The 25164-nt window shown below is 43.8% G+C and overlaps 1 protein-coding gene and 1 long non-coding RNA gene across 5 annotated transcripts in view; one reads left to right on the top strand and one right to left on the bottom strand.

The window, feature by feature from the left end:
* The window catches only part of LOC138504385 (uncharacterized), a 597102-nt gene that overhangs the window by 148900 nt on the left and 423038 nt on the right, over nt 1-25164 (bottom strand). The window lies entirely within an intron of this gene.
* MYO5C (myosin VC) overlaps nt 1-25164 on the top strand; it is a 1282854-nt gene that overhangs the window by 1167305 nt on the left and 90385 nt on the right. For all 3 annotated transcript variants that reach the window (XM_069624842.1, XM_069624843.1, XM_069624844.1), the window contains 3 exons: nt 6548-6698; nt 7461-7743; nt 12813-12987. In XM_069624842.1, the coding sequence (XP_069480943.1) occupies nt 6548-6698; nt 7461-7743; nt 12813-12987 (609 nt within the window). The remainder of the gene's footprint in view (nt 1-6547; nt 6699-7460; nt 7744-12812; nt 12988-25164) is intronic.

Genomic DNA, 25164 nt, shown 5'->3' with positions numbered 1-25164 from the left:
ATCCCCCCCGAGTAAAAAGGCCTGGTTTGAAACTCCGATGAGGTCTGAACCCTTCGAGGTACAACCTTACGCAAGACCATACTCACGGTATCAAGGAGAGGCTTCCTTTTGTGAGGACCAAGAATTTGGTATGATAGAAGAGCAAACCGGGACGGGCTACTATGGGGATGATGAGGACCAGGAAGAAGAAGAGGATGACCCGGAAACATACAGAGTAGATTCCCCGGTAGAGAACGAAGCCCCGGTTACCGACTCCCCGGTCGATAACCAACCCCTCCTAAATGAGGTTCTCGCTCGCGCAGCAGAACATATCCACATTGACACCCACGGTGTACAGGAGGAAAGGGACTTCGCAGAAGAGTTAGTGGGAGAAAGGAGGCTTGTTGCCCAGACCATCCCTATCCTTAAATCCATTCAGCGGAGAATAGATCCGTCCCTGGTGAACCCAAACCTCACCAGAGCAGTCAATCCCAGGGTTGAAAAACTTTTCAGGGCGGCACAGTCTGACCCTCTCTATATAAGAGGACATCTGAAGCCAGACTCCCTAGTTGTCACCAACACTCGTAAGAGGGCTGGGACACCCTTGTCTTCGTCAGAAGCTCCTCCCGACAAGGAGAGCAAAAAACTATACAGTTTCGGCAGGAAGGTAGCCTCAACGTCCGCCTATCAAGCAAGGATTGCTAACTCCACCACCCTGTTGGCCAGCTACAACTGCCATCAGTGGGAAGAAGTCGCGGCACTCATAGCCTCTGCTCCTGAACCGTTAAAGGGCCAATTAGCTCGGATTTCCGCAGAGGGTAGAGCTGTGTCTGGTTGCATTTTGAAAGCAACCTTCGACGTCGTGGACAACTCAGGCAGATTGATAGCGGAGGGCACTGTTATCAAGAGACATGCGTGGTTACGGCAGTCTGGTTTTAAAGCAGAAACCCAGGCATCATTGTTGGACAAACCGGTGGAAACTGATCTGTTGTTTGGTAAGGCGGTCGAAGACGCACTTAAAAATGCCAAGGACGAATACGAGACACTCAAATCCCTCGGCCAGTTAACCAATAAACCCCCTAACCAGAGAGGGAATAGTAATTTTCGTCACCCACGCGGCCAAAATTCCCAGAGAGGATCTAACTATTCCCAGGGGCAGGGTACACAGTGGAACAACAAGCAACAGTCTACCTAGGGTTACGGCAGAGGTAATAGGAGAGGTTGTGGTAAAGGCAGAGGCAGCCCCAGCAAGGGAGGCGGCACGCCTCCACCAGAGCAGTGACGCTCAGTTCAGGGACCCTTCTCACGCAACCTCAGTAGGGGGACGCATTTCAAACTTCACCCAGGCTTGGGAAGGGATCACATCAGACAGATGGGTGCTGTCAACAGTATCCACAGGATATTGTATAGAGCTACTGCAGCGTCCCCGGAACCATGCTCCACGACAAAGAGTACACTCCTTAGAACATCAGAAGATTCCCCTCGAGGAGATCGCCATTCTTCTACAAAAGGACGCGATAGAACTCGTCCCGGGACACCAGGTAAACAAGGGTATTTATTCAACTTACTTCCTTGTGCCAAAGAAAGACTTGACAATGTGCCCAGTATTGGACTTACGGCCTGCCAACAAGTATGTCAAGCCCCAAAAATTTCGTATGACCACGCTACAAGAGGTAATCCCCCTCCTAAAAAAGGGGGATTACATGGCAACCTTGTATATGAAAGATGCTTATTTTCATATTTCCATGTTCCCAGCGCACAGAAAGTACTTGCGCTTCAAGGTGGACAGTCGACACTACCAATTCAAGGTACTGCCCTTCGGGATAGCTTCAGCACCAAGGGTATTCACCAAGGTACTGGTGGTGGCGGCTGCACACCTACGCAGGGAGGCAATCCCAGTGTACCCTTATCTGGACGACTGGCTCATAACGGGGGAAACCCCAGGAATTTGCAGGACAAACATTCAAAGGACTATCGACCTCCTCCACGAGTTAGGCTTCTCAATCAACGAGAAGAAGTCAAGCCTGGTGCCAAGCACCTCAAAACAATTCCTAGGAGCAATCCTGGATACCCAGGAGGGGTTGACCTTTCCTTCAGAAGAAAGAATTCGGAATATACTACTGCAAATTCCGCATTATCAGTCCGGTCAACAAATAACGGTACGCAAAGCAATGCGTTTACTGGGCATGATGGCATCATGTATTTACCTGGTCCCCCACGCGCACCTGTGCATGCGTCCCATGCAGGAATGGTTGGCGAAACAGTGGTCTCAGGCAAGTGGTCAGTGGGACGATCTAGTGGTCGTTTCGCCAACACTGGTACAAAGCCTTCACTGGTGGACAAGAGAGAATCTCGCACAGGGGAAACCCTTTTACGATCCCGAAGTACAGGCAGTAGTCACTACAGATGCATGTCTGACGGGGTGGGAAGCTCACCATCTCCACCACACAGCTCAGGGTCTCTGGTCTCACTCAGTGGCCAAGAACCACATCAACCTGCTAGAGCTTCTGGCAGTATTCAGAGCGCTTCAGGCGTTCGAGCCCCACCTACTAAACCTGTAAGTGCAAATCCGGACGGACAGCACTACAGCCATGTTCTACCTGAACAAGCAAGGAGGGACTCGCTCGCCAAATCTGTCCAAGCTTGCCCAGAAAATCTGGATATGGGCACTCAGACGGAACATCTTCCTGTCATCACAACATGTTCCAGGGGAGCTTAATTCCCTAGCGGATGCTCTGAGCAGAGACTCCCTCCCAGAGGAACACGAATGGGTTCTACACAGAGAGGTCGTAGAAGATATCTTCTCTCAGTGGGGTTTCCCCACTATAGACCTATTTGCCACAAGCGAAAACAGACAATGCCCAGGATTTGCATCCAGGTTCCCCTAACCAGACTCCCAGGGGAACGCCCTGTGGATGAACTGGTCAGGGATGTTTGCGTACGCTTTTCCACCAACTCCTCTCATCAGGAAAGTGGTGAACAAGATGAACAGAGAGTCGATGACGCTCGTCCTAGTTGCTCCCATGTGGGCAATACAACCGTGGTTCCCACACCTACGCAGGATGGCGGTGTGCGAGCCCATCAAACTTCCAGCCTGGTACAACCTATTGTCCCAGCACCAAGGTCAAACAGTGCACCAGCAACCCAACTCAATGAACCTGGCAGCATGGCTCCTGAGGTCATAGAGTTTGGACACCTCAATTTACCACAGAGGTGTATGGACATCCTAAAGGAATCTAGGAAACCAAACACAAGGCACTGTTACTTTGACAAGTGGAAGGGGTTTGTTATCTGGTGCCAGAGTAGACAAATCAACCCAGTTGATTGCACTCCTTCCACTATTGTTACATACATGCTCCACCTGCTAGATGCAGGATTGGTTTTTAACTCACTGAAAGTACACCTGGCAGCCCTGTCGGCTTACACCACTTCCCATAGCAAGGTTTCGTGGTGGAAAGTACCAGTAGTTAAAGCCTTCATGGAAGGAGTAAAGAGACTTCACCCTCCTATTTCAAACCCACCACCAGGGTGGGACCTTAATGTGGTGCTAGCCAAGCTCATGGGCCCCCCTTTCGAACCCATGCATAAGAGCAGTCTCAAACACCTGACTTATAAAACGTCCTTCTTAGTAGCTATTACTTCTATAAGAAGGGTCAGTGAAATTCAGGCTCTGTCAGTGCAGGATCCCTTCTTTACTGTCCATAAAGACAAGCTGGTTTTACGCACACACCCTAGGTTCTCACCTAAATTTATATCAAAATTCCATGTAAACCAGTCCATCGAGCTTCCGGCTTTCTTCCAGAACCCGCAAAGCTCGGCTGAGTTGAAACTACACACCCTAGATGTGCGTAGGGCGGTCCTCTACTATGTAAATAAAACCAGACCGCTAAGAAAAACAGATCAACTGTTTGTCTCCGTAGCTACAGGCAGAGAGGGGGATCGCGTCTCTAAAGGTGCCATCTCAAAGTGAATTATTAACTGTATCCAGCTGTGTTACTCACTCTCTGAAAAAACTCTGCCTTTCACGCCAAGGGCCCACTCTACTAGAGGCATTGGGGCCACTCTGGCTTTCATTGCAAATGTACCCCTTGACACCATTTGCAAAGCAGCTACTTGGAGCTCTATTCACACTTTTACTCAGCATTACTGCATTGGCACCCATTCCAAGGCAGATACACAAGTGGGACAAGCGGTTCTAAGACACTTATTTGCTCATGACCCTTCTCACATCCCACCTCCTTCTTCTGGTACTGCTCGCTAATCTATGCACAGCATGTGATCTAAGCAGATTCCACAAGCCTCAGAAGGGATACATTACTCACCGTAATCGTATTTCTGATGCTTGTATCTGCTTAGATTCACATGCGACCCACCCTTCCTCCCCTCCGAGAGAAGGCGCATGATTGCTTGTAGTCTTACCTTTCTGTCTATATGCTTGGATTATCTGTACTCACGCTACTCCTCATGCTACCTCATGTCAGAAAAAATACAATCTGAGGATCCTAGACGCTTGAGGGATCTTGGGTACAGTGGACGTCACACTAGGGATAGTATTACTGGCACGCCCTGTGTCGACGCCCATTTTCGACTTTCGAAAAACAAACTGTAATACTCCGCAGCTTCCACTAGATGTCGGCCTATGCACAGCATGTGAATCTAAGCAGATACAAGCATCAGAAATACGATTACGGTGAGTAATGTATCCCATATATAACACACCCAGACACACACATCACCTACTGTCAAGTTTCAATAATGTAAATGGTGCTCCTAGTAACTTCTATTTGTTTTCCCCGGGTCGGGGATTACGGGATTGGTAGATGAATGCATACCTGGGTTGACCACATTGTCAACAACGTGTCATCCCGAATGGTTGGGACGGGGACGGGCCTGCACTGTTGGTTGGAGTGTTTTGTGGGATATGTTTAATTGTGTTGGAGGAAGGCATAGATTTTAGGCAGCTAACATAATGCAAATACCCCTTTACTGTTCTTAACACGTTAAGAATGCCTTGTCCAAAACAATGGTCTCTTGAATAGGCCATCACTAGTAAATGGCACCCACTTTAAATGCTCTGCTTAAAAAAAGCGATTAGCCGTGCTTAAGAGGCCCGTGGTGAGGGGGCATTTGTCTCGCCAGCATCGTAGCAGGAGACTGGTGACAAGTTGCCCCAATAGAGGTAACCAAAGGGAGCCAAACCTTGAGGTAAAACAGCTTCCCTGTCATCATGCATACTGCAGCGTGTGACACCTGTGTGATCGGAGTGCACTGCAGCAAGCTTGGGTACTCTGAGCACACAGCCCACGCTGCAGCCTGCAAGAAGAGGGAGTAAAGGCACCCTCTGCGCATGGCCCTATGAGCGCAGGGCCAAGTGCAGCTGCACACACCTAGCATTGGCCCTGATAGTCACACTCGTCCTATGGGTTCAACAACTGTGCATGTTGTCATAGGATTGTTTCCCACTGCCGACTCACACAATTTCTGCCTGACCTGTTTGGGACATCATGTGCATGCTCGTGGGGTTTCTTATAGGGACTTGCTCTCTCCTTCACAGACTTGCATAACGCAGGTTTGGATCCTGAGATTGTCACGTTTTGATCAACTGGTTTGGCTGAGGCACCTACCCTGATACCTTTGGGACTTGTGTGTTCTGCGGATCTCTTGCGACACTTCCTGCCTGCTCCACACCATGTTCCCGTCAAGATGTGTCCTCCTTTTCCTCGTCTTCTCTGCCTAATTTTCTTATCTCCTACACTTCATCCAGTCTGTCACCTCTTGGGTGCATGATGGAATCAGAATTTGGTGCTAATCAGCACTCTCTTGATGAATCTAGCGATGCTAAATATTGCACCTAATCATGGCTGCCCCGTAGGACAGTACTATGACCTTGCATTCACTAGCGGATGTGCATCCACGGTATGACGGCAGGATACCTTCTAATTAAACCTTTTTGAGGCTTCCTTATAGGTGTGTCTATACTACGATTAAAAAAAATTATTAAATGTCTGTGCACAAAGAGGTCTTGTAAAGAGAAGAAGAGAAAATCGTCTTCTCTTTTCTGTATTTTGTGGTGGTTCTGTGCCAGGACCACAGTTCCTCCCCTGCACCTTAAATTACATTAAACTGTGAGAGAGAAATTTGAAAGCGTTGCGGCTGAAGATGGGTGTGCACTAATATTTCCTGGGTTCACAAAGAGTCTTGTCCCAAAGGTCATTCCTATGAATACCTGTCCAAAAAAGCTCTTTGAAATTACCACCTCTCTAACCTTTCTGTCCTTTACTAATCTTACGCGTTAGTGACATTATTCCTATAAATGCAATTTATTTTACACTGTGTGGATGTATTACTTCTCTTGCCTTAAAAAGGAAATTCAGATGTATGATACCTGCTTTAAGAGTAGGCACGGGGTCTAAATGTTTGCTAAACAAAGTAGGTGTTAGTTAGTTTGCCAAATAAAGGTATCATTTCTTAACGCCTGTAGAAGTAACTGATCATCTGTGTTTATACTTTGAGTATGTGTGTAGCCTTGTTAGATTTATCTTACATCTATAACTTTGTCACTCTCCAGGAATTCATGAAGCACAATACCCCACGCCAGAACATGAACTGCCTGAGGAACTTCGATTTATCAGAGTACAGACAGATCTTGAGTGATTTGGCCATTCGAATCTATCACCAATTCATCACTGTAATGGAGAATAACATCCAGCCAATGATAGGTAACCGTATATGTGCATGAGATGTATAAAGAGCAAACCCAGAAGGGAAACAAGGAGCAGTGTACAGAGCGGAGGCACCATGGGCTTATAGTTAGGGTGCAGGGATTACAGAGGTTGCTGGGATAGTTAGAGGTACTAGTAGGAACTCCAGATGGGTAGAAGAGAATTAGGGTGGAGTGAGGTTAACATAGATGGGTGAGATGTTCTTTGAAGAGTAAGGTTATCCAGTCCTTCCTGAAGTGTAGGATGGAGAGGGCCAGAGGCGTTGGTAGGGGGGTGGGACTGGAGGGCTATCGCCCAAGGTCTTCTGGTTGTAATCCCAGATAGAAGCTCAACCAAAACCAGATCTTTTCCAGAGCTCAAAACACCCCCAGAGAGGGCCCGTATGATCTACATTGGTAACATTTGCATACCATTCTTCACAGTTTAATCCTGCCTTGTACTAATTTTGGAAATGAAGAAGTAGTCTTGCCACAGAATATTTCCCCAAGATCTTATTACTATGTCCTCAGTGCAGACACTTACCTTCGAAAACTGTAAGTTAGTGCATTTGTCCGTTTATACTTATTATATTCTTCCTAATATCCCTATGCACTGTTTCTCTCAATAAGTCTGCAGGTTGTAGATGCCCGACGCTAATATCTAGAAAAGGATTTAGTTGTGAGCGAAACAGTTATTTGTATAGTATGTATAGTTTGAATAAGACAAGCACATTTCATTGTGCTTCCTTGTTTTTGACACATTTCTCTTCCCATCTTTTAGTACCTGGGATTCTTGAATATGAGAGCCTTCAGGGAATTTCTGGTACGAAGCCTACAGGGTTCCGCAAGCGCTCTTCCAGTATCGACGACACAGATGTGTACAGCATAACCTCCATCCTTCAACAGCTCAGCTATTTTTATACCACTATGTGTCAGCATGGCATGGACACTGAGCTGCTCAAACAGGCCGTCAAGCAGCTTTTCTTTCTGATTGGCACAGTCACCCTCAACAGTCTCTTCCTTCGCAAGGACATGTGCTCATGCAGGAAAGGCATGCAGATAAGGTACAACCAGCAAGGCGCAGATAAACCTGGGTTGCTACATATTGCCTCACCACCAATGTATTATCAAATTGAAGTGAATTGTAATCTGAAATAATTGCTTGGACTGAAGATATGTCTGAAGAGTGTGTGCTGTTGTGCCAATAAACATGAAATACAGTTCAGAACTCAATAGAAAAACTATTCTTTGATGTATATTATTCTAGTTATGATTTTAGGCAAACTAATGTATCGTTAGATGTATATACGATGTAAACAAACAAGAATAACTGCAGCCAAAGAATATCATAAACAAAGCAATTTTTTTTTTATTATTGGCTCCTGTCATTCTTGTTTGTTCAGATCATGTCTAAATCTTATGATACATTAGTTTGCCTTGACAAAGAACAGAGGGTTGAAACACGTGTTGACACTTCCGTCTTCACACAACATCACACACTTGTCGTGCCTAGAAACTCTTGTGTACAGGCTTGTTATAAATTACTTATATCATATCACTCTTTAGACATATCCTTATTATGATTGTGTTGGCATGAGCTGCTTGTCATGTGTATGCATGGTTGCAGCCACAATTCCTTATCGCTACTGTGTCTAAATAATTGGTGCTAGGCGCAAGACTGATAGGGTGAACGTCAGCCGCCTATCCAATTACTTGGAGTGTACACGTTCACAGATCTCGGTGTTTGCTCTACCAAGAAATACTGAGGCACACGTACAGCCTTGTTTGTTTTAGGTTGGATTGGTCTGAAGATAGCCTAACATCAAAAAAAATTTCCAACAAAATGTTTGTTAAGGAGCAATTCTATCTAATTTGCACAGTGTGTATCATTCATGTCTAATAGCTGTAGCCATGTCAGGGATATTTGTGATCTGCATTGGAAGATCTTCTAAGCCAATAAGGAGACTCGGTCCACTTAAGCTATACATGGGCAGTGGCAGTTATTAAGTGGAAATGTATAGGGATAAATCTACAGAATTACCAATCCATAAATACATTCTTTGAATGTAATTCTGCAGCTGCGCTCATAAGCTTGTAGTTTCGTTTCAGTTAAATATTCTGGGATGGTGGAATCTGTGTACTTCTTAGCTCACAATAACATGCTCCAGTACTTGAAGGGCGTGAGGAACAACATTTGCTGCCCTACTTCTGAGATAAGCAACACCGGATTGCATCTCCTTGGAATATCCTGGTTTTATGATCATGCAACTAGGCACCTGTACATAACCCTATTTGTCCATGTACGTTGTTGCTAATGCCATCCAGCATCCACATCAATTATCCCAAAAGACCACACCAGATCCAGCAGCCCTTTCGTACAAGTTCCCCTGAGCACTCTTTCCTATTTTCTGGTTCCACTTTGTTGGGAAATCAATGTTATATTTTCTTCTGGGCTAAAACGCATTCCGCACACAATGGACATACCTTAATAGGTATCAATATGTCGATACATAGAACTGACTTTGTTAAAAATGCTGTATTCCAGTCAATGCATCAATAATCGAGGCTGACATTCTGTTATGAAGTCATTCATTCTAATGGCATTTGCAGTAAAGTGCTACATGACTTTTCACAACCCATGTATTGATATGCTGGATACACACGTGTGCATAGAGGAACATCATGTAATGCAAAGCCTGGCAATGGATCAGTGAAGTTTCTCATGTGTATGCAGAGTGATATTTGAAATGATCCTACTTTCAAAATATTAGAGTTTGACAAAATATAACAGCAGAGTATGTACAGAGTAGTTGGGCAAGAAGCCAATGTTGTATTTACCTAATTGTTTACCACACAGTGCACATTGTAAGAAGAAAGAATGCCAATATTTGAGATGCATTACAGAAAAGTACCCATTTGTGTTTACAATATTTTAAAATATATGCATGACTTTAGAATACTTGGTTGTGCCATTCTCATTCTTTAACCAGTCACTGACCTATCCAAGACAAAGGCCATCATTACGAGTCCGCTGGAATAACGCTGGTGATTCGGTCATCCTGGTAGCAATGTTTCCGGTTACTGCAGTGATGGAATCACCAGCCTAGTCCAACCTTGCGGGAGCACGCAACCTGCATTGCCGGAATCAGTGTTACCGGAATGACGGAAACACCGGCAAAACCATGAAACTGTGGTGTTTCTGTGTGGATAAATGCCATTAACAGCGATTCCAGCATGCACAATTACGGAAACACTGACACCGGCAACTGAATTAGTGGCACCACAAATAGCGTCATTGTAGTAACTGGAAGCTCGCCGGTGGCAATTTGAAATACACAATCCATATAAAATCGGGCACTTCCTGTAGCCACCCAGTCACGGAAACGCTGGCAACATTGCAGGCACATCAAAATCTTGTGTCCCTGTGGTCCATCTACATAAGCCGCGGTTCACGGACCCGGAATTTACAGCGCTGACTGACAGCATAGTGGCCAATGTGGGCAAACTATTTGCATCCGACAATCAGTGAATCAGCCAGCGGCGCAAGTCAGCAATATGGGAAGAGGGGGCCCACAAAGTCACGCCAATGGACCCTGTCCCACGCACCCCAAAAGACTGCCATAAAAGGAGGAGGGATGACCTTTGCCTCTGAGTGAGGAATCTATTCTCAGCACATCAGAGGGAATGCCTTGCCACTGGAGGCGGGACGGCGTCCCCGCTGAAATTGATGCCATGGGAGGAGACATGCAGCATGGTGCTGCACATGGAGGGGATTGAGGGAGTTTGAGCGGCAGAGGCCGGAGTAGGGATGCAAGCAGAAGGCCGTGAGTACAACAAGCAACATCAAAATACAAAACATGAGACACTTGTGAAATGCACCACACACATCATAGGGATATGTCCAAGTGCATGTTAATGATACATGAGTATAACATCAATATGGGCCATGCACAGATAGATGCAGGGGCCTGGGCCAGGGTAGGACATGCACAAGCATTGCACCCAAAATGCATGCACATACACATATGCGACCATAAGTATCGGTCATGTGTGCAAAGGGACAACATCACAAGTAGCATATACCAGATGCACAGACCAGTACAAGCCAGTGTGACAGTACTACAACCAGTGTACAACCATACACACACGTGCACGCACGTATCAGAGCAGTCCTGACAACCAGACCCCATGTCCAGGCCAGGTCACATACAATGTCGTATCTGTGCATTGCAAGTCTGTTGAGGTGTCACACAGGTGAATAAGTGTATGCCCATTTCATCCTGACAGGCAAATCCTCTGACACAGACCATACTGTACCCTCCACAGCCTGGACAACCACACAGAGGCAGGCAGCAACAGCATGCACCACCACATCATAGCCAACGCTGGCTGCAGCAGCACAGCCGTCTGGCCCTGTGCCCCAACCATCTTCCCTGGTAGCACAGCCATCAGGCCCTGTGCCCCAACCATCTGCCCCAGCAGTGCTAACATTGGGCCTGCCATCACGTCAAGTGCCCACCCAACACGAGCCACCGTCTCATCCCGGCACACCCACTGACAATCTTGCGGTGTTGGAAGTAGACGAAAGCACGGATGGCTCACCGACCACACCCATACCACAGGCTGAGCTTTAGCCACTTAGACCTCCAGAGCACCCCTCCACCTCCAATGCCCACCATCAGGGAGATAGATGCACGCATCTGCATAATTGAAGGAAGGCATGATGAGATGTCGGACATGGTCCGGCAGCAACTTGAAGAGTTCCGTATGATGCGGGAATGTGTGCAGACCAGCAGCCAGCGCTGTGCCCGTGCCCTGGGCTACACCAACTCCACTCTGCTGGTATTAATATCTCTGAACTGTCTTACCATGGTGGCATCTGCCCAATTCTATCAACCAACTTGCCTATCAGTGAAAAGCCACGAATGCGGTAATACTTAAAACTTGTTCAGGTGCGTTAGTCAGACAATTATACAAACCTGCAACCTCCGATGCTTCCAAGAATTTCGTAAGCACCCCTTTTTACATTCCGTTTGTAAAAATAATGCTCGTTTGGCCAAGACGTTCTTCGTCTCTTCGCCTCAAATATGGTATGATCTTATTCACTATCAAAATAATAAAGCTACTGGCTGATTTATTTTCTGTTCCCAGCATGTTCGGCATCTGAAGCACATAACATATGAGAAATGGGCCAATTGTCATTTTAGCCCTCTAACAAATATTTGTTCTTTTAGATTCCCAAACACAGAATCAATCCTTCTTCAGCTCTAACAGTTAGTCCTTTTCATGGGCAACATCTTAAAATCACATGCTAGGACCCTGAAGTTATCTCAAAGCAAAGTTTAGAGTTCAGCCTGTGGTGCCAAGGATTCCACAATGATCTAGAAGGGATAAAGGCATTAGCAAGAGCTTGAGTTATGTAACTTGTCACAACTGTGTAATATGCAGAGGTGGGACATTTCTGTGCTGTTCATAGTTTTAAATACATATTTTCATTGTCAGCTTTTATCTGACATTTAATCTACAAGATGGACCATAATTTTAGCTCTGAATACATGTAGCCCCTGAGTCATTTTGAGGGCTCAGAATTCTGTTTGCTATTTTGCTGGCCAGGAAATAGTCAACGATGGCTGCCTGGGACAACAGAGGCTACAGTTCCTGTTGTGTTGTCATGCTGCCTGCTTATTGGTTCAGAAGCCATTATCTGCTGTGAGGGGTACTAGAATGATTTTCAGTGGAGCAAGTGAGATGCCCGTGAGCATCTCCAAACACAAAACCTGCTACCGGAGCAAATCTGAAGATGTCAGAAGCATCTTTTTTGCTACTCTGGGCATCTCAAATGTGGTCCAGATTTGCACCAGTTTTCATCTTTGAGAATCAGGTATAAGGTAGCCGGGGCAAATCTGAGAAGCCCGAGGGCATCTCCTGATTCACTCCAGTGCACATCTTAGAGAATCAGGCCAAGTGGCAGCAACTCCTTAGGTAGTTCAAGGTGCTTTTAATCCTACCTAATATAGGCTGACACAGATACTCTAGACTAGGAAAATGGGTATTATTTTTTAGTGATTTTGTTTGATTTCTTAAATCTTCTAAGCACTCCCACCTTGTAACTCGCTTGTCTCCTGCACCCTAGGTGTAACATCAGTTACTTGGAAGAGTGGCTAAAAGAAAAGAATATGCAAAGCAGCACTGCCAAGGAAACACTGGAGCCTCTCTCGCAGGCGGCCTGGCTGCTCCAGGTCAAAAAGATCACAGATGAAGATGCCAAAGAAATATTTGATCGCTGCACTGCCCTTTCTACCGTGCAGGTATGTGAGTCTGCAGATTGACAAAATGAACAGGCATAATGCTTTCTTCAAACTTTGCAATATCCACTAGGTGTCTTTTCTATGACATGCCATCATTATTTCAAGTGTGGGGTTACCTTCTATTTGACCCAGAAGAACGGAACAAAGTATTCAGTAAAAGGCACCTCTAAAGTTCCTAAAGCTAATTCCACATCTTGGGCCTCATTAAGAGGCGGGCGGAATGGGTTTAACGGCACCGGTAATGGTGCCGGTGCCGTTACACCCACTCTGCCCTATTACGAGGTTCCCTCGCGGGACCCGGAAAGGACATATGGTCCTTTCCGGGTCCCGCGAGGGGACCAGGGAGCTAACAACGGGCCCGTTACTAGCTCCCTCCCCATTCCCATTGAGCACTATGGGGCTCAAATGGGAAAGGGGATTCATTTTTACCGGGCCCATGGAATGGGCAATTACTGGGTCCACCAAGGTTGGCATGGCCCGGTAAAAAATCATTACCGGCGGCAGCCGTGCCCTTAATAAGGCTACCGCCGGCCTCGTAATAAGGCCCCTTGTGTTTGTCTATAAAGAAAATATCACAGGAACTTTTTTTTCTTAAACTAGAACAGTGACAGACAACTATTTTTAACATTCAACATCTTTGGTCTTTCTTGAAGGAGTTATGGATAATCAACTTTTTTAATGAGGCTAATGCAGTGTATGTCCCAATATGCTAACCGTAACTTGATGATAACATGAGTCTAAAGAAAGCTAGGTTTTCCATCATGACGATAGTGCTTTAATTTCTTAATCTCAAGCATGATTGCTACATAGTACACCCTAAAGTGAGGAACGCTAAATAGGATTCTATGTTATATGATCGATGCCAAAAATCCAGCGCCCGAAAAGAGTGAATTATATGTGCACTTTTCAATACATTTATATGCGGGGGGAGACCCGTCCACAGGTCCCCTCCATACTTCCTGCCCACAGGCCCTCTCCATACTTCCCTTACAATAAATTACGACTCTAACCCACCCTCCAAATATATATGCGTTGCAGGGTGCAATTTCTTTTTTTTTAAATTGCGGTCTTTTTGGCAGTAGGATTTTTGGTGGCAACCATATCACTGGACACCCTAAATGGTGTGTCCTTTCCTTTTGCATTAAGAGGCATACACAGCTTGTTCAGAACATTATGATATGATATGGCATTTGTAACGGCCTATACACAAGTGGTTCAAGGTGTGACGAGACAAGGAAGGGAAAACAGAGGGAGGACAGAGACAACGAGCTTACTAGGCCAAGTGACATTGAGATTGTGCAAGTGCAGGGGATGGGAGGGGAAAAGTGCCAGAGGAAAGCGGAGGGGGCAGTGCTGTACATAGGATCAAAGCAATAACAAGAAGTGCCACCAGCAGGTCGCAGGTGCAAGGATAAGTGCAGACAGCAGGTGTCCAAAAGTGCAGGTAGGGGGACTGTAGCGTTACAGATACAGACCCAAGTGCAAGAGTTGCCGGGAGTGCGGGTGTGCAACTGGGCGGGCAGGGACCTGGGCCCGAAATGAGAGGGTAGCCAGGTGACCAATGCAGTATCAGACAGGAAATCAGCAGAGGAGAGGAAGAGAGAAGCAGAAGCAAAGACGAAGATCCTGAGTTGCTTCTGGAACCAGAGATGGTTCTCCTCAAGTTTCAGAGAGGCAGGGAGGCTGTTCCAGAAGGAGGCCCCAGCCGAAGAAAGAGATCTACCACCAACTCATTACTTGGAGAGGTGACTGACCCTGAGGGAGTTCGAGGTGGAGGAGCGAAGAGCTTGAGTGGCAAGGTATTTACAAAGAGAGAGTTTGAGGTATTGAGGCCCAGGGGCCCAGAAGGCCTTGTGGATAATGCAGAGTTTTGAACTTAATCCTTGCAGGCACTGGGAGCCAATGCAGAGATTTCAGTGCTGGAGAGATACTATCCCTGGGCTTGAGGCCAAGGACAAGTCTCGCAGTCCTGATTTGATGAGTTGCAGAGGGCGGAGAGTAGAAGCAGGCATAATTAGAAAGAGGCTGTTGCACTAGTCCAGCCTAGAGAGAACCAGAGATCTAGAGGCAGTGAGCTTCTGGGAGAAGGAGAAGAAAGGAAGAATACCTCTGAGGAGGTGCAGTTGGTAGTTGGACTTCTTTGAGACGTCAGAGATGTGAGGAGAAAATGAGTGTGGTGTCGAAGATGACCCTGAGGTTCTTAGCCTCACCGGTGGGAGCAGGAAGAGGGCCAAGGGAGGCCGGCCAGAGAGTGACAGGAGAGGAGGGTACAGGTGTGCCAATGAGGAGAATTTCATCTTACTGGCATTAAGGCAGAGATCGTTGGTGGCACACCACTCCTGGAGAGCAGACAGACAGTCAGAGATGAGAGAATGAGAGAAGGAGAAGAGTTGGCAGAGGGCAGCCTGAAAATTAGCTGAGTGTCATTTGCATAGCACTGAATGTTGGACAGAGAGTGGAAATGCGGTGGGTGAGAGGTGCCAGGGATTGTTTGAACAGCCAGGCAAAGAGGTTAGACCCCTGGGGAACACCACAGGTAGAGAGTGAGATAAAAGAAAGGAAGGACCCAAGTTGGACCTGGGAGGGTCAGTCAGAGAGGAACGAGGTCAGCCAGGCCAGGGCCTGATCGGTGATTCCCAGGTTATCACGGAGACAATTGAGCAGGATGGCATGGTTGACCATGTCAAAGGCAGAAGAGAGAGCAGGTCTTCACGGATGTTCGGGAGAGCAGTTTCCGTGCTTCTGGCTACTATGAAGCCAGACTGATGGTCATGGAGACAACCAACAGATTCAGTGTGCAAATTCAGCTGGGAGATACCTTAACCTTCATTTAGCCTTACATGTATTAGCCTGCTTTCTGATGATAGTTTCCGTGCTGAGATAGCAAATACCTTCGAAGAAGATAATTCATCTAAAGGAAGAATTTACTTTAGAAGACGTTGCAGACGCGTACAGAAAGGCGGGCATTTTAAAGCATTATGGCCTCATCTTCTGGATCAATCATTTCAATCAAGCAATCCCAGCTTTAATGTCAAGCAAGCTGTTTGTGGACCCTGAAGGATCATTTCTTTGTATTGTTTCACTACATATTCTCCTGAATCTCAATTTCGAGTTGCTGAAATAACAGCTCTTCAAAGCCTCTTAGAAGCTTCTTCTTGACTGAGTATTTCAACATGGCAGCTATCAACTTTTCTCTCTAAACGTCCATGGAGAGAGTAACTAAAAACACCCACATTAGGTCTTCAATTGCTGTTTATTGACCAATAACTGTTCTTTCTCTGACCTTGGGCTCATTAGAGCACGTATGTATTTGCTAATGCATAAACGTGCCTCTCATATGCCTCTCTTACACCAGACTGATGAGGCAAGAGTCCTGACTCTTTTTGTTGCAGACATATAGTCACATACCGCCGTATCGGTTGTAATAGTTCATATTTTCCTAAATGTTTTTATGGGATATAGGAAGGAAGCAGATACAAAAGTCTGCTTTCTTATGAGGGCCTTCTTGACCTGGCCCAATACAGTTGCACCATTAAACAGTGGCCTGTCTGAGCACACCAGTCATTTGTTAATATGTAAAGTACAGAGGGCAGATTTTGTACATTCTGTGCAGATTTTTGAAATTCAGGGCACACCAGGTACATATTGTCCGTGAATGCAAACTGTCAGGTGTGCTCATACCTAACCGAAATGTATCATTAACAATAAAAGATACAAACCTTTTCGAACAAAACAGAACAAAACAGAAAACATGGTCTACTCATGATGGGAATGAATTTTCAACAGTGTTGTTGAAAATACTAAGTGTAATCCTTTACGGTGTCTCAAAACCTTTGAAATCAAGCACATTTTCATGCATCTGCTCAGACATAGAGCCTCATCATGAGTTGGGCGGTGTAATTAGTGGTAAGTCCATTTGCGATAATTCCGGGGCAAATACTGCCAGACGAATTAGCATCCTTTTTCAGTGATTCCGTACTGTCACACTTTTCCACTTACCACCCAACTCATAATGAGGCCTATAGTCTTAAAAAATGCAGTAAACAGATTACTCGGCCTATCCTCTTAAGCCTGATCTTTTCCTTCTGGGGAAAGGCGTAACATCTTGTGCAGGAAAGGAACAGTAGATGCAGCTCTGAGGAATTCTCTTGAACAGACGTAATTGTAGAATAGGGTTTTGTTAAACAGATTCTACTTTATGCATCGTATGTGAAAGATGACACTAACTCTCTGGCTAACTCTGTTTGCTACATTCCATAATTAGAAAACAGGAAACAGGATGTCAAATAAATGTGTATTCACATGTTTATTAACTTATTTACCATAAACAATGAAACAATAGAAACAGGCCAGTAGAAGAAAGCAGACCTTTTACGTGGGTTCTCATCCCAAACTGACTTACAGGGAAAAACAGTATGACTTTCTTAGCAGGCTGGGCAGCTCTAAATATACAATTAGTTTTGCTCAATCTGTGTTTGATAATGCATCAGCAAAACTTGACATTAGAAGAACAAGTTACTTACCCTTGGTAAAGTGTGTCTGGTCCTGCTGTTGCTGTCCGCGAGAGTTGCTGAACCCCACAGACCATTGGAGGCATTTGTTCAACTACTGATACATTAAGCAGCAGAAATCCCAACACCCCCGAGGGAAAGGGGAAGTGGAGAAAATAAAAAACAACAGGCTTCTAGCGAAAAGAAACAAGAATCAAGGTTACTCTTACATCTAAACTCAGACCCCTCCTTCCAAACCCCTTGTGACGACTAACTATACCTGCTTAACCTCCTCAAAGCGTTGCAAGGTGAAGTGAAGAAAAGTGTCCAGGAAATTTGTGACGAGTTCTATATTTCTCTGTAACTCCTTTCAATGTGCAAACTCCCTTGTCAAAGAATCGTTAGCATCAACCAAAAACCTTTGTTTCCTTCTTTTCAAAACTCCTGTTAAACTTCTAATTGAATGCTTATTCACCTGAAATTAGCCTTGGCTTGCGGTTCTAAAGCTAACTGCTTGACCTTCTCTCCTGAAAGTGTTTTCTTTTAAAACAAAACTGTTTTCTCAAAACGTCTCAGTTTAACCCTTAATCTAAGATAACGTTGCTTCCAGAATACTGTCTGAAGCTAGCAAACTTGAATTTTCTAACATCATTTTTTTAAGATAGAAATGAGCGCTGCAGGTTAGTTTAGAGTCTCTCCCTCTTTTCTTTACTGGTGGCTAGGTCTTTCTTTTTGCGAGCTGCGCAGCGTTATTTTTGAAGTACAGTGAGCGCATACACAAAATAACACTTCTGTGCGTGCGCACGCAGACTCAGAAAACACCTATCATTTGGAATGCTATTCCCCTCCATGCGCCGCTGCTAAACTCAATGCAGACGCTAATGTCCTGGGCATGCGCATTGGAGAAACCTGGAGTTACTGTCTCTGCCAAAGTGTCAGTGAGTAACGCTTATCATTAGCACTTGCGCAATAGAATAAACTTGATAGGACATCACTGAATAGGTCAGGTGGAGAACTCTGCATCTAATAACAGAAGTCACTTTAAATTACTAAAGAAAAACATAGCATGCCACCTAAACTTGATAGAACCCTGCTAAATACCTAAACAAATATGCCAAATATGCAAAGAAACATTTTAAAATTCCCTTATGAAGCCAGAATCTGGAAAATGTATTTTCCTCAAACTAGAGCACTGCACTCCCACCAAAGTCACTGGTTTTCTTGTCCCTCGCAGCTCTGTAGGTGTAATGAGTCTTATTTGACTCAGATGCCCTGCTTTTCTCTGGAAAAACCTCAGAAATCAGGAATAGACTAACACAGGATCTTCCTGCTTGAGGAAGGACAATGAAAGGCAGCTGAGAATGCCATTTCAAGTTCATAATCCACCAATGAGCAGCCAGTCTCATTCTTCACCAATCAGCTGTCTGTTCCATCACAGCCATGATGGCTTGGGCAACTCTCCTTCTGCAGGCAGAGAAGTTAAGGGCCACCCCAACTGAAAACTAACAACAGAATGACATTTCCAATCCTTAAAATAAAACCAAAGATGTCGTAAACTATGCTCATGGCTCAGATCTGACAATGTTCTTTCGAATGGATGTTCCTCCCACATATTTCTCATCTTTAGGTATCTTCCCTTGCCGCGGTCGACTCAATGTCCCTCAAGGGCCTCCATCTCGATGTTGTCATTATCGCAGGTATAAAAAGCACATGCAGCGCCCGTTACTTCAGTTCCGTTTTTTTGCCTTCTTCCCACAGGGTTACTGGCATTAGTGTCAAAGAGAGTATCAGTCGATGAAGGAACGCAAAGTGTAATGCACAGAAATTCTACTGCGGGTACGATTGGAGGGGCGATGAGGAATACGAGGGAGGAACATCCAATCGAGCAAACGTTACCAGGGTTAAGTGTTCGAATGGATTGTGTCCTCCCACGTATTCCTCATCTTTAGATAGACTCCAAAAGCGGTGTAAGGGTTGGGGGAGGGAGTAAGAATTTTTGAATCATAAAATTAATTCTGAGCTTTTATCATGGTTATAATGCAGAACCGCCTTTCCAATTCCTCCCTCCCTCCTGGCCAGAATCAGGCAGTAGTGTTTTGTAGTGGTATGAATGGTTGACCAGGTGGCTGCTGTACAAATGTCATTAATTGACACTATCTACAAGGCTGAAGACGTAGCCATGCCCCTTGTGGAGTGAGCCCTCAGGCCTTCTGGAGGATCCTTTCCTGCAAACCTGTAACATTCTGTGATGCATAGGATTATCCAGCTGGATAATGTTTGTTTAGTGACTGACAGACCCAACCTGTGTCCGGTGTACTCCACAAAAAGTTGGTCATCCTGTCTTATTTTAGCCATACGTGATATGTAAAAACTAAGTGCCCTTTTAAGGTCTAGTCTGTGTAGCCTTTCTTCCTCCTTGCTAGGATGTGGAGGTGGATAACAGTTTGGCAGAAAAATCTTTTGAGAAATGTGAGTCTCTGATACTATTTTCGGGAGAAAAGTGGATTGACCTCTGAGGACAACTTTGTCCTTATAAAAAATTGTAATTGGTGATTTACTTGATAAGGCTTGTGACACGCTCACTGTGCAGGCGGATGTCGAAGCGAATAATAGGATGGTCTTAAATGTCAACAGTCTCAACTGGCATGAGTGAAGCGGTTCAAAGGGAGCGCACATGAGGAATTTCAGTACTAGATTTAAATCACAAACTGGGAACAGAAATGGGACTGGAGGGAACACATTTGTGAGCTCCTTTAGAAATTGAATAATCAGTGACATCCTGAAATATGAGGCTTCTTCTGACGTGTGCTTAAAGATTGAAAGCGCTGCCAAGTACCTCTTGATGGTTCCAATCTGGAGCCCCAGATTATCTAGATGGAATAAGAAAGGCAACACCATAGATGTGTCGCACGGAAATGGATCCACATTATTTTCCCTGCACACGCTGCAGAACTTGTTCCAATAGCAGCGATACAGAGAATTTGCTGCTGGCCTTCTGGCCGAAAGCAAAATCTCCATTACATCTTCAGGGAGGTCCCAATCCTTATATGTCAACCTCTCTGAAATTATGCATGAAGGTTGAGTATCTTTACCTCTGGTTGGAGAACCCCACCCTCCTCTCACAAGAGAAGGTCCTCTGTTTGTTTAAGACGCATTGGAGGCCAGATGGACATGTCCAGAAGGTCTGGGTACCATGTCCTCCTGGCCTAATCCATGTCAGGTTCCATAGTAAATAGGTGGTAATTAAAGAATTATTATCCTTATGTTCTTTGTTTATTTCATTGTTAGGTTTAAAAACTAAATATAGTCCTTTCACTGTTAAAATGGTTGGGCCTTAACTTCCATATTCAGAGTACTGCAGATACCCCAAGCCAAGATGGAGGGCAGAGGCAGGAGTTCTGATTGGGTGGGAGGTTGACAATGGTGTGACTCCCAACATTCTAAACTGCCTTTCATTAGTTTAGTTTCCTGAGCTGGTCATGTTTCTGTTTATCTCCTATGTTTTGGGCCTTGGAAAACTCTTAAGAAAAATATCTTCAACACTAAAAGAAAAAGAAACAACTCATTCAAGTTACATCTACTCTAAAGAAATTAATTTTCCCTGTGGAAGAAAATTCTGAGAGGTCTTCTAAAGCAAAAAATAAGCTAAGTACTTTTTATGTAATTAATCTAAATGAACTGCCAAAGTTAGCCTTATCTTCTGTTATTTTCTCCTCTGAAGTGCAAGGATTAAAAGACGTCGTGTTGTGAAGCCAGTGTTTTTACATGGCAAACTCATTCATCAGAGATTAAGTCATGAAAACATGATATTTAAAGGCTATTAAAGTTAATGACTGCACAGGCAACCTTGTTTTTTAAAAGCAGCACCAAGAAGGATATTTATTTTTGAGCCAAGGTATTTTTAACAAAGAGGAAAATATATAAGACTTGTTTACCATATTATATGAGGAATCTTCCAAATGCATCTCATTACATGCAAAGACGTTTTTGAGGAATAACTTTACTTTAAAACTGCACTCAACATTAAATGGTATTTCCTTTGGTTGTTGAACTATTTCCATAAAGAGAGGTAAATGAAATGGAATGAACTGATTAAGGACATAGTATCATTTTAAGGAAAACAAAAGATTATTTCTGTGTTTTCAACTATTTTTTCAAGTGTGCTTCATTCAAAAGACTCATCTTCTTGAGACATTCTGGAGTTTGTGTTCACAGTTTTATTGACATTGTTTGGAAACACATTTTCTTTTCTTCAAGTTCATTTATTTCCACAAGAAACCTCCATCAGTTTAGTCACTTGTAATGACATTCAGTTCATTGGTTTTCAGCAGCACAGTTATGAAACATGACCACCAAAGTTTGCTTTTAGGGTAAAAGAGTTGGAGTTATTCAAAACTAAAAAAATATATAGAAATAATTATCATCCTCTGGGCTTTTTGCAGAGGGTATTCAGGTAGGATTGTTGATATTCATAAAATAATAGTTGTTTAGTGTTGTAATATTATTTAATGCTTAACAATTTTCATTCATTCAGAGACCAGAGGAAGATAGAAGATCCAGTGTCTGATTTGTTATTTTATCCACTTTTCCCCCTTCCCCTCAGGGGTGTCTAGTACTCAGCTGTTCAGTTTAGTTGTGAGCTAGACATCTTAGTGGGATCGTGGGACTCAGCAGCTCCTGCGTTGGATGTGGATATTACCAGCCTGACAGAATGAAAGGCCCAAGTAGTTAACTTCGCCTGAGCTGCTGAGACCACTTCCCAGAATAATTATGGAAGCCTTGGGGGATATGATTAAGGAGTTGAGGGAAGAATTAAGGGTTTCTATAAATGAGAATGTCCTTTTAAATAAAAAGATTGAGGAGTTAAATATTAAGGTAACACATATTCAGGAAATGTCAGAAGAAAGGTTGGTAGGTAGGAGAGAAGAACAGATTTTGGAACCTCCAGTTCTGGAAAGGGAAGGTTCTAGACAGAGAGGAGATTCTGGGTTAGGAGCAATTGGAGGTTTAAAGTCTTTAATTTTACCGGTGCCTCTGGCACCACCTGAACGTTTTTCTGGTGAGGCTAAAAGATTTCAAACATTTTTCACTCAATGTGAATTACATTTTTTAAGTAGGCCGGAAGTGTTCAGTAAGTTATTTGATAAACATCAGGAATCCTTACAAGTTGATGGTGAACTGTTTGAGTTAAAACAGGGGAATCGAGAGTTAGTAAGTTATATTACCCAATTTAAGACTCTAGTTGTTGAAAGTAACTGGCCAGAAGAGAAGAGAGCATCCCTTTTTTACAGAGGTTTAAGGGATGAATTGAAAGACGCCTTGTCTGGGGTGGTAAATAGACCAACTTCTTGTGACGCCTTGATGGATTTAGTTGTACAGTTAGATTTTCGCCTCTATGAAAGAAGATTGGAGCGTAGGAGGGGAGACAATAAACAAGAGAATAAATCTAATCCTAGATTTGATAGACCTAGGCTGGAGTTTGTAAATAGAGATTTTAGGTCAAAAAATTCAGAAAGTTCAGGAAGAATTAGAGGACCTCTTTCTAAGGAGGAAAGAGATAGGCGAAGAAATAATAATCTCTTCTTTATTGCGGAAGGAGTGGACATTTTCTTGGGAACTGCCCTTACACTCCAAAGAAAGTACAAAATCCTGACGGCAAGAATCATCAAGTAGCCAATACTCTTCAGGCGGCAGTTCCTCCCATAACAATTAATGTATCCTTGATTTTTGAAAAGAAATTGGTGGGTAGTGGTCCTGTGATTATTGATTCAGGAGCAACTGGGAATTTTATGGATTGGGGAGTAGCAAAGAGTTTAGGTATTCCCTTAGTGAAGAAGGTTTTATCTGAGCAGGTTAGTTCAGTGGATGGATCAGAATTAACTTCAGGACCAATCACACATGAAACTTCTCCCTTACTAATGATTATGGCAGGGAACCATGGAGAGGAGTTGATTTTTGAGATTATCGATGCTCCACAATTGAAGATTATTTTAGGCATGCCCTGGCTTACACATCATAATCCTTTGATTGATTGGGGCAGAAGGGTGATTGAATTAAATTCCAATTTTTGTAAGGAACATTGTTTTGAAGGTAAATCCCTTGAAGATACTCAGTTTGATGATGTTAAGGGTGCAAGGTTCTTAGGAGAGGTTGGAGCTCTTTTTCACTCTCATACTATTGGAGCTGTTATGGGAGAGTTACCTGATTGCTACAAAGAATTCAGTGATGTCTTTGATGAGGTAGTGGCAGGTGGTCTTCCTCCTCATAGACCATTTGATTGTAAGATAGAACTTGAACCAGGAGCCACTTTACCTTGTAGCAGGGTTTATGCACTTACTGAAAAGGAAAACGATTACCTTAAGGAGTATTTAACTGAAAATTTAGCAAAGGGTTTCATTAGACATTCCAAGTCCCCGGTGGCATCTCCTTTATTTTTTGTGCCTAAAAAAGAGGGAACATTGAGGACTTGTATTGATTATAGAGCTCTAAATAAGGTAACCATCAAAAACAGATATCCACTTCCTTTAATTTCAGTTATTTTAGATCAGATACAAGGAGCTGAAATATTTTCTAAATTGGATTTGAGAGGTGCTTATCATCTTGTTAGAGTAAAAGAGGGAGATGAATGGAAGACAGCTTTCAAGACTAAGTATGGATTATTTGAATATTTAGTGATGCCTTTCGGATTATGTAATGCCCCAGCTTCATTTCAGTTTTTTATTAATGAAGTTCTACGTGAGTTTCTGGACATTTTTGTTGTAGTCTACATCGATGATATTTTGATTTATTCACAAGATTTGAAACAACATCAAAGTCATGTAAAATTGGTCCTACAAAAATTGAGAGAAAACCATTTATTTGCAAAATTGGAAAAAAGCCAATTTCATACTTCTTCAGTTGAATTCCTTGGTTTTGTGATTACTCCTGGTGGGTTGGAGATGGATTTAAAGAAGATTAAGGCTGTCAAAGACTGGCCATCTCCGAGTAAAGTTAAGGAGGTGCAGAGTTTTTTGGGCTTTGCCAATTTTTATAGGAGATTTATCGAAGGATTCTCTCAAATCATTACTCCTATTACTAAACTTCTTAAGAAAGGAGCAAAATTAATTTGGAGTGAAGAAGCTGAAGAGGCTTTTCAGGTTTTGAAAGATCGTTTAATTACAGGACCTGTGCTTTTACATCCTGATCCTTCTAAGCCTTTTTTTGTTGAGGCAGACGCCTCCAATCTGGCTATGGGAGCGGTTTTATCTCAAAGGCATGAAAACACTGGACAATTGCATCCAGTTGCTTATTTTTCCAAAAGATTTTCTTCAGCTGAAATCAATTATACCATCATGGATCGTGAGCTTTTAGCGATCAAGGCAGCCTTTGAGGAATGGCGCCATTATTTAAATGGAGCTAGACACACTGTGACAGTTTTGACTGATCACCGAAATCTTTTATTTTTAAAATCAGCTAAAACTTTAACACCCAGACAATTAAGATGGTCATTATTCTTTTCAGATTATGATTTTGTAATTACTTTTAAACCTGGAAGTCAAAATGGAAAGGCAGATGCTTTGTCTCGTCAGTTTCCTGGTGGTGAACAATTGAAGGAGATTGATCAACAACCTGTGATTTCATCTGAACATTTTATTGTGGAGGGAGTTTTTGATGAAGGAAGTTTTTCTAAAGAAATTCAAGACTGTAT

This window comes from Ambystoma mexicanum, chromosome 11, assembly GCF_040938575.1.
Source record: "Ambystoma mexicanum isolate Mex_15411 chromosome 11, UKY_AmexF1_1, whole genome shotgun sequence".
Classification (NCBI taxonomy): domain Eukaryota; kingdom Metazoa; phylum Chordata; class Amphibia; order Caudata; family Ambystomatidae; genus Ambystoma; species Ambystoma mexicanum.
The sequence above is the reverse complement of the archived record's forward strand: the minus strand, read 5'-3'. Positions and strand labels throughout refer to the sequence as shown.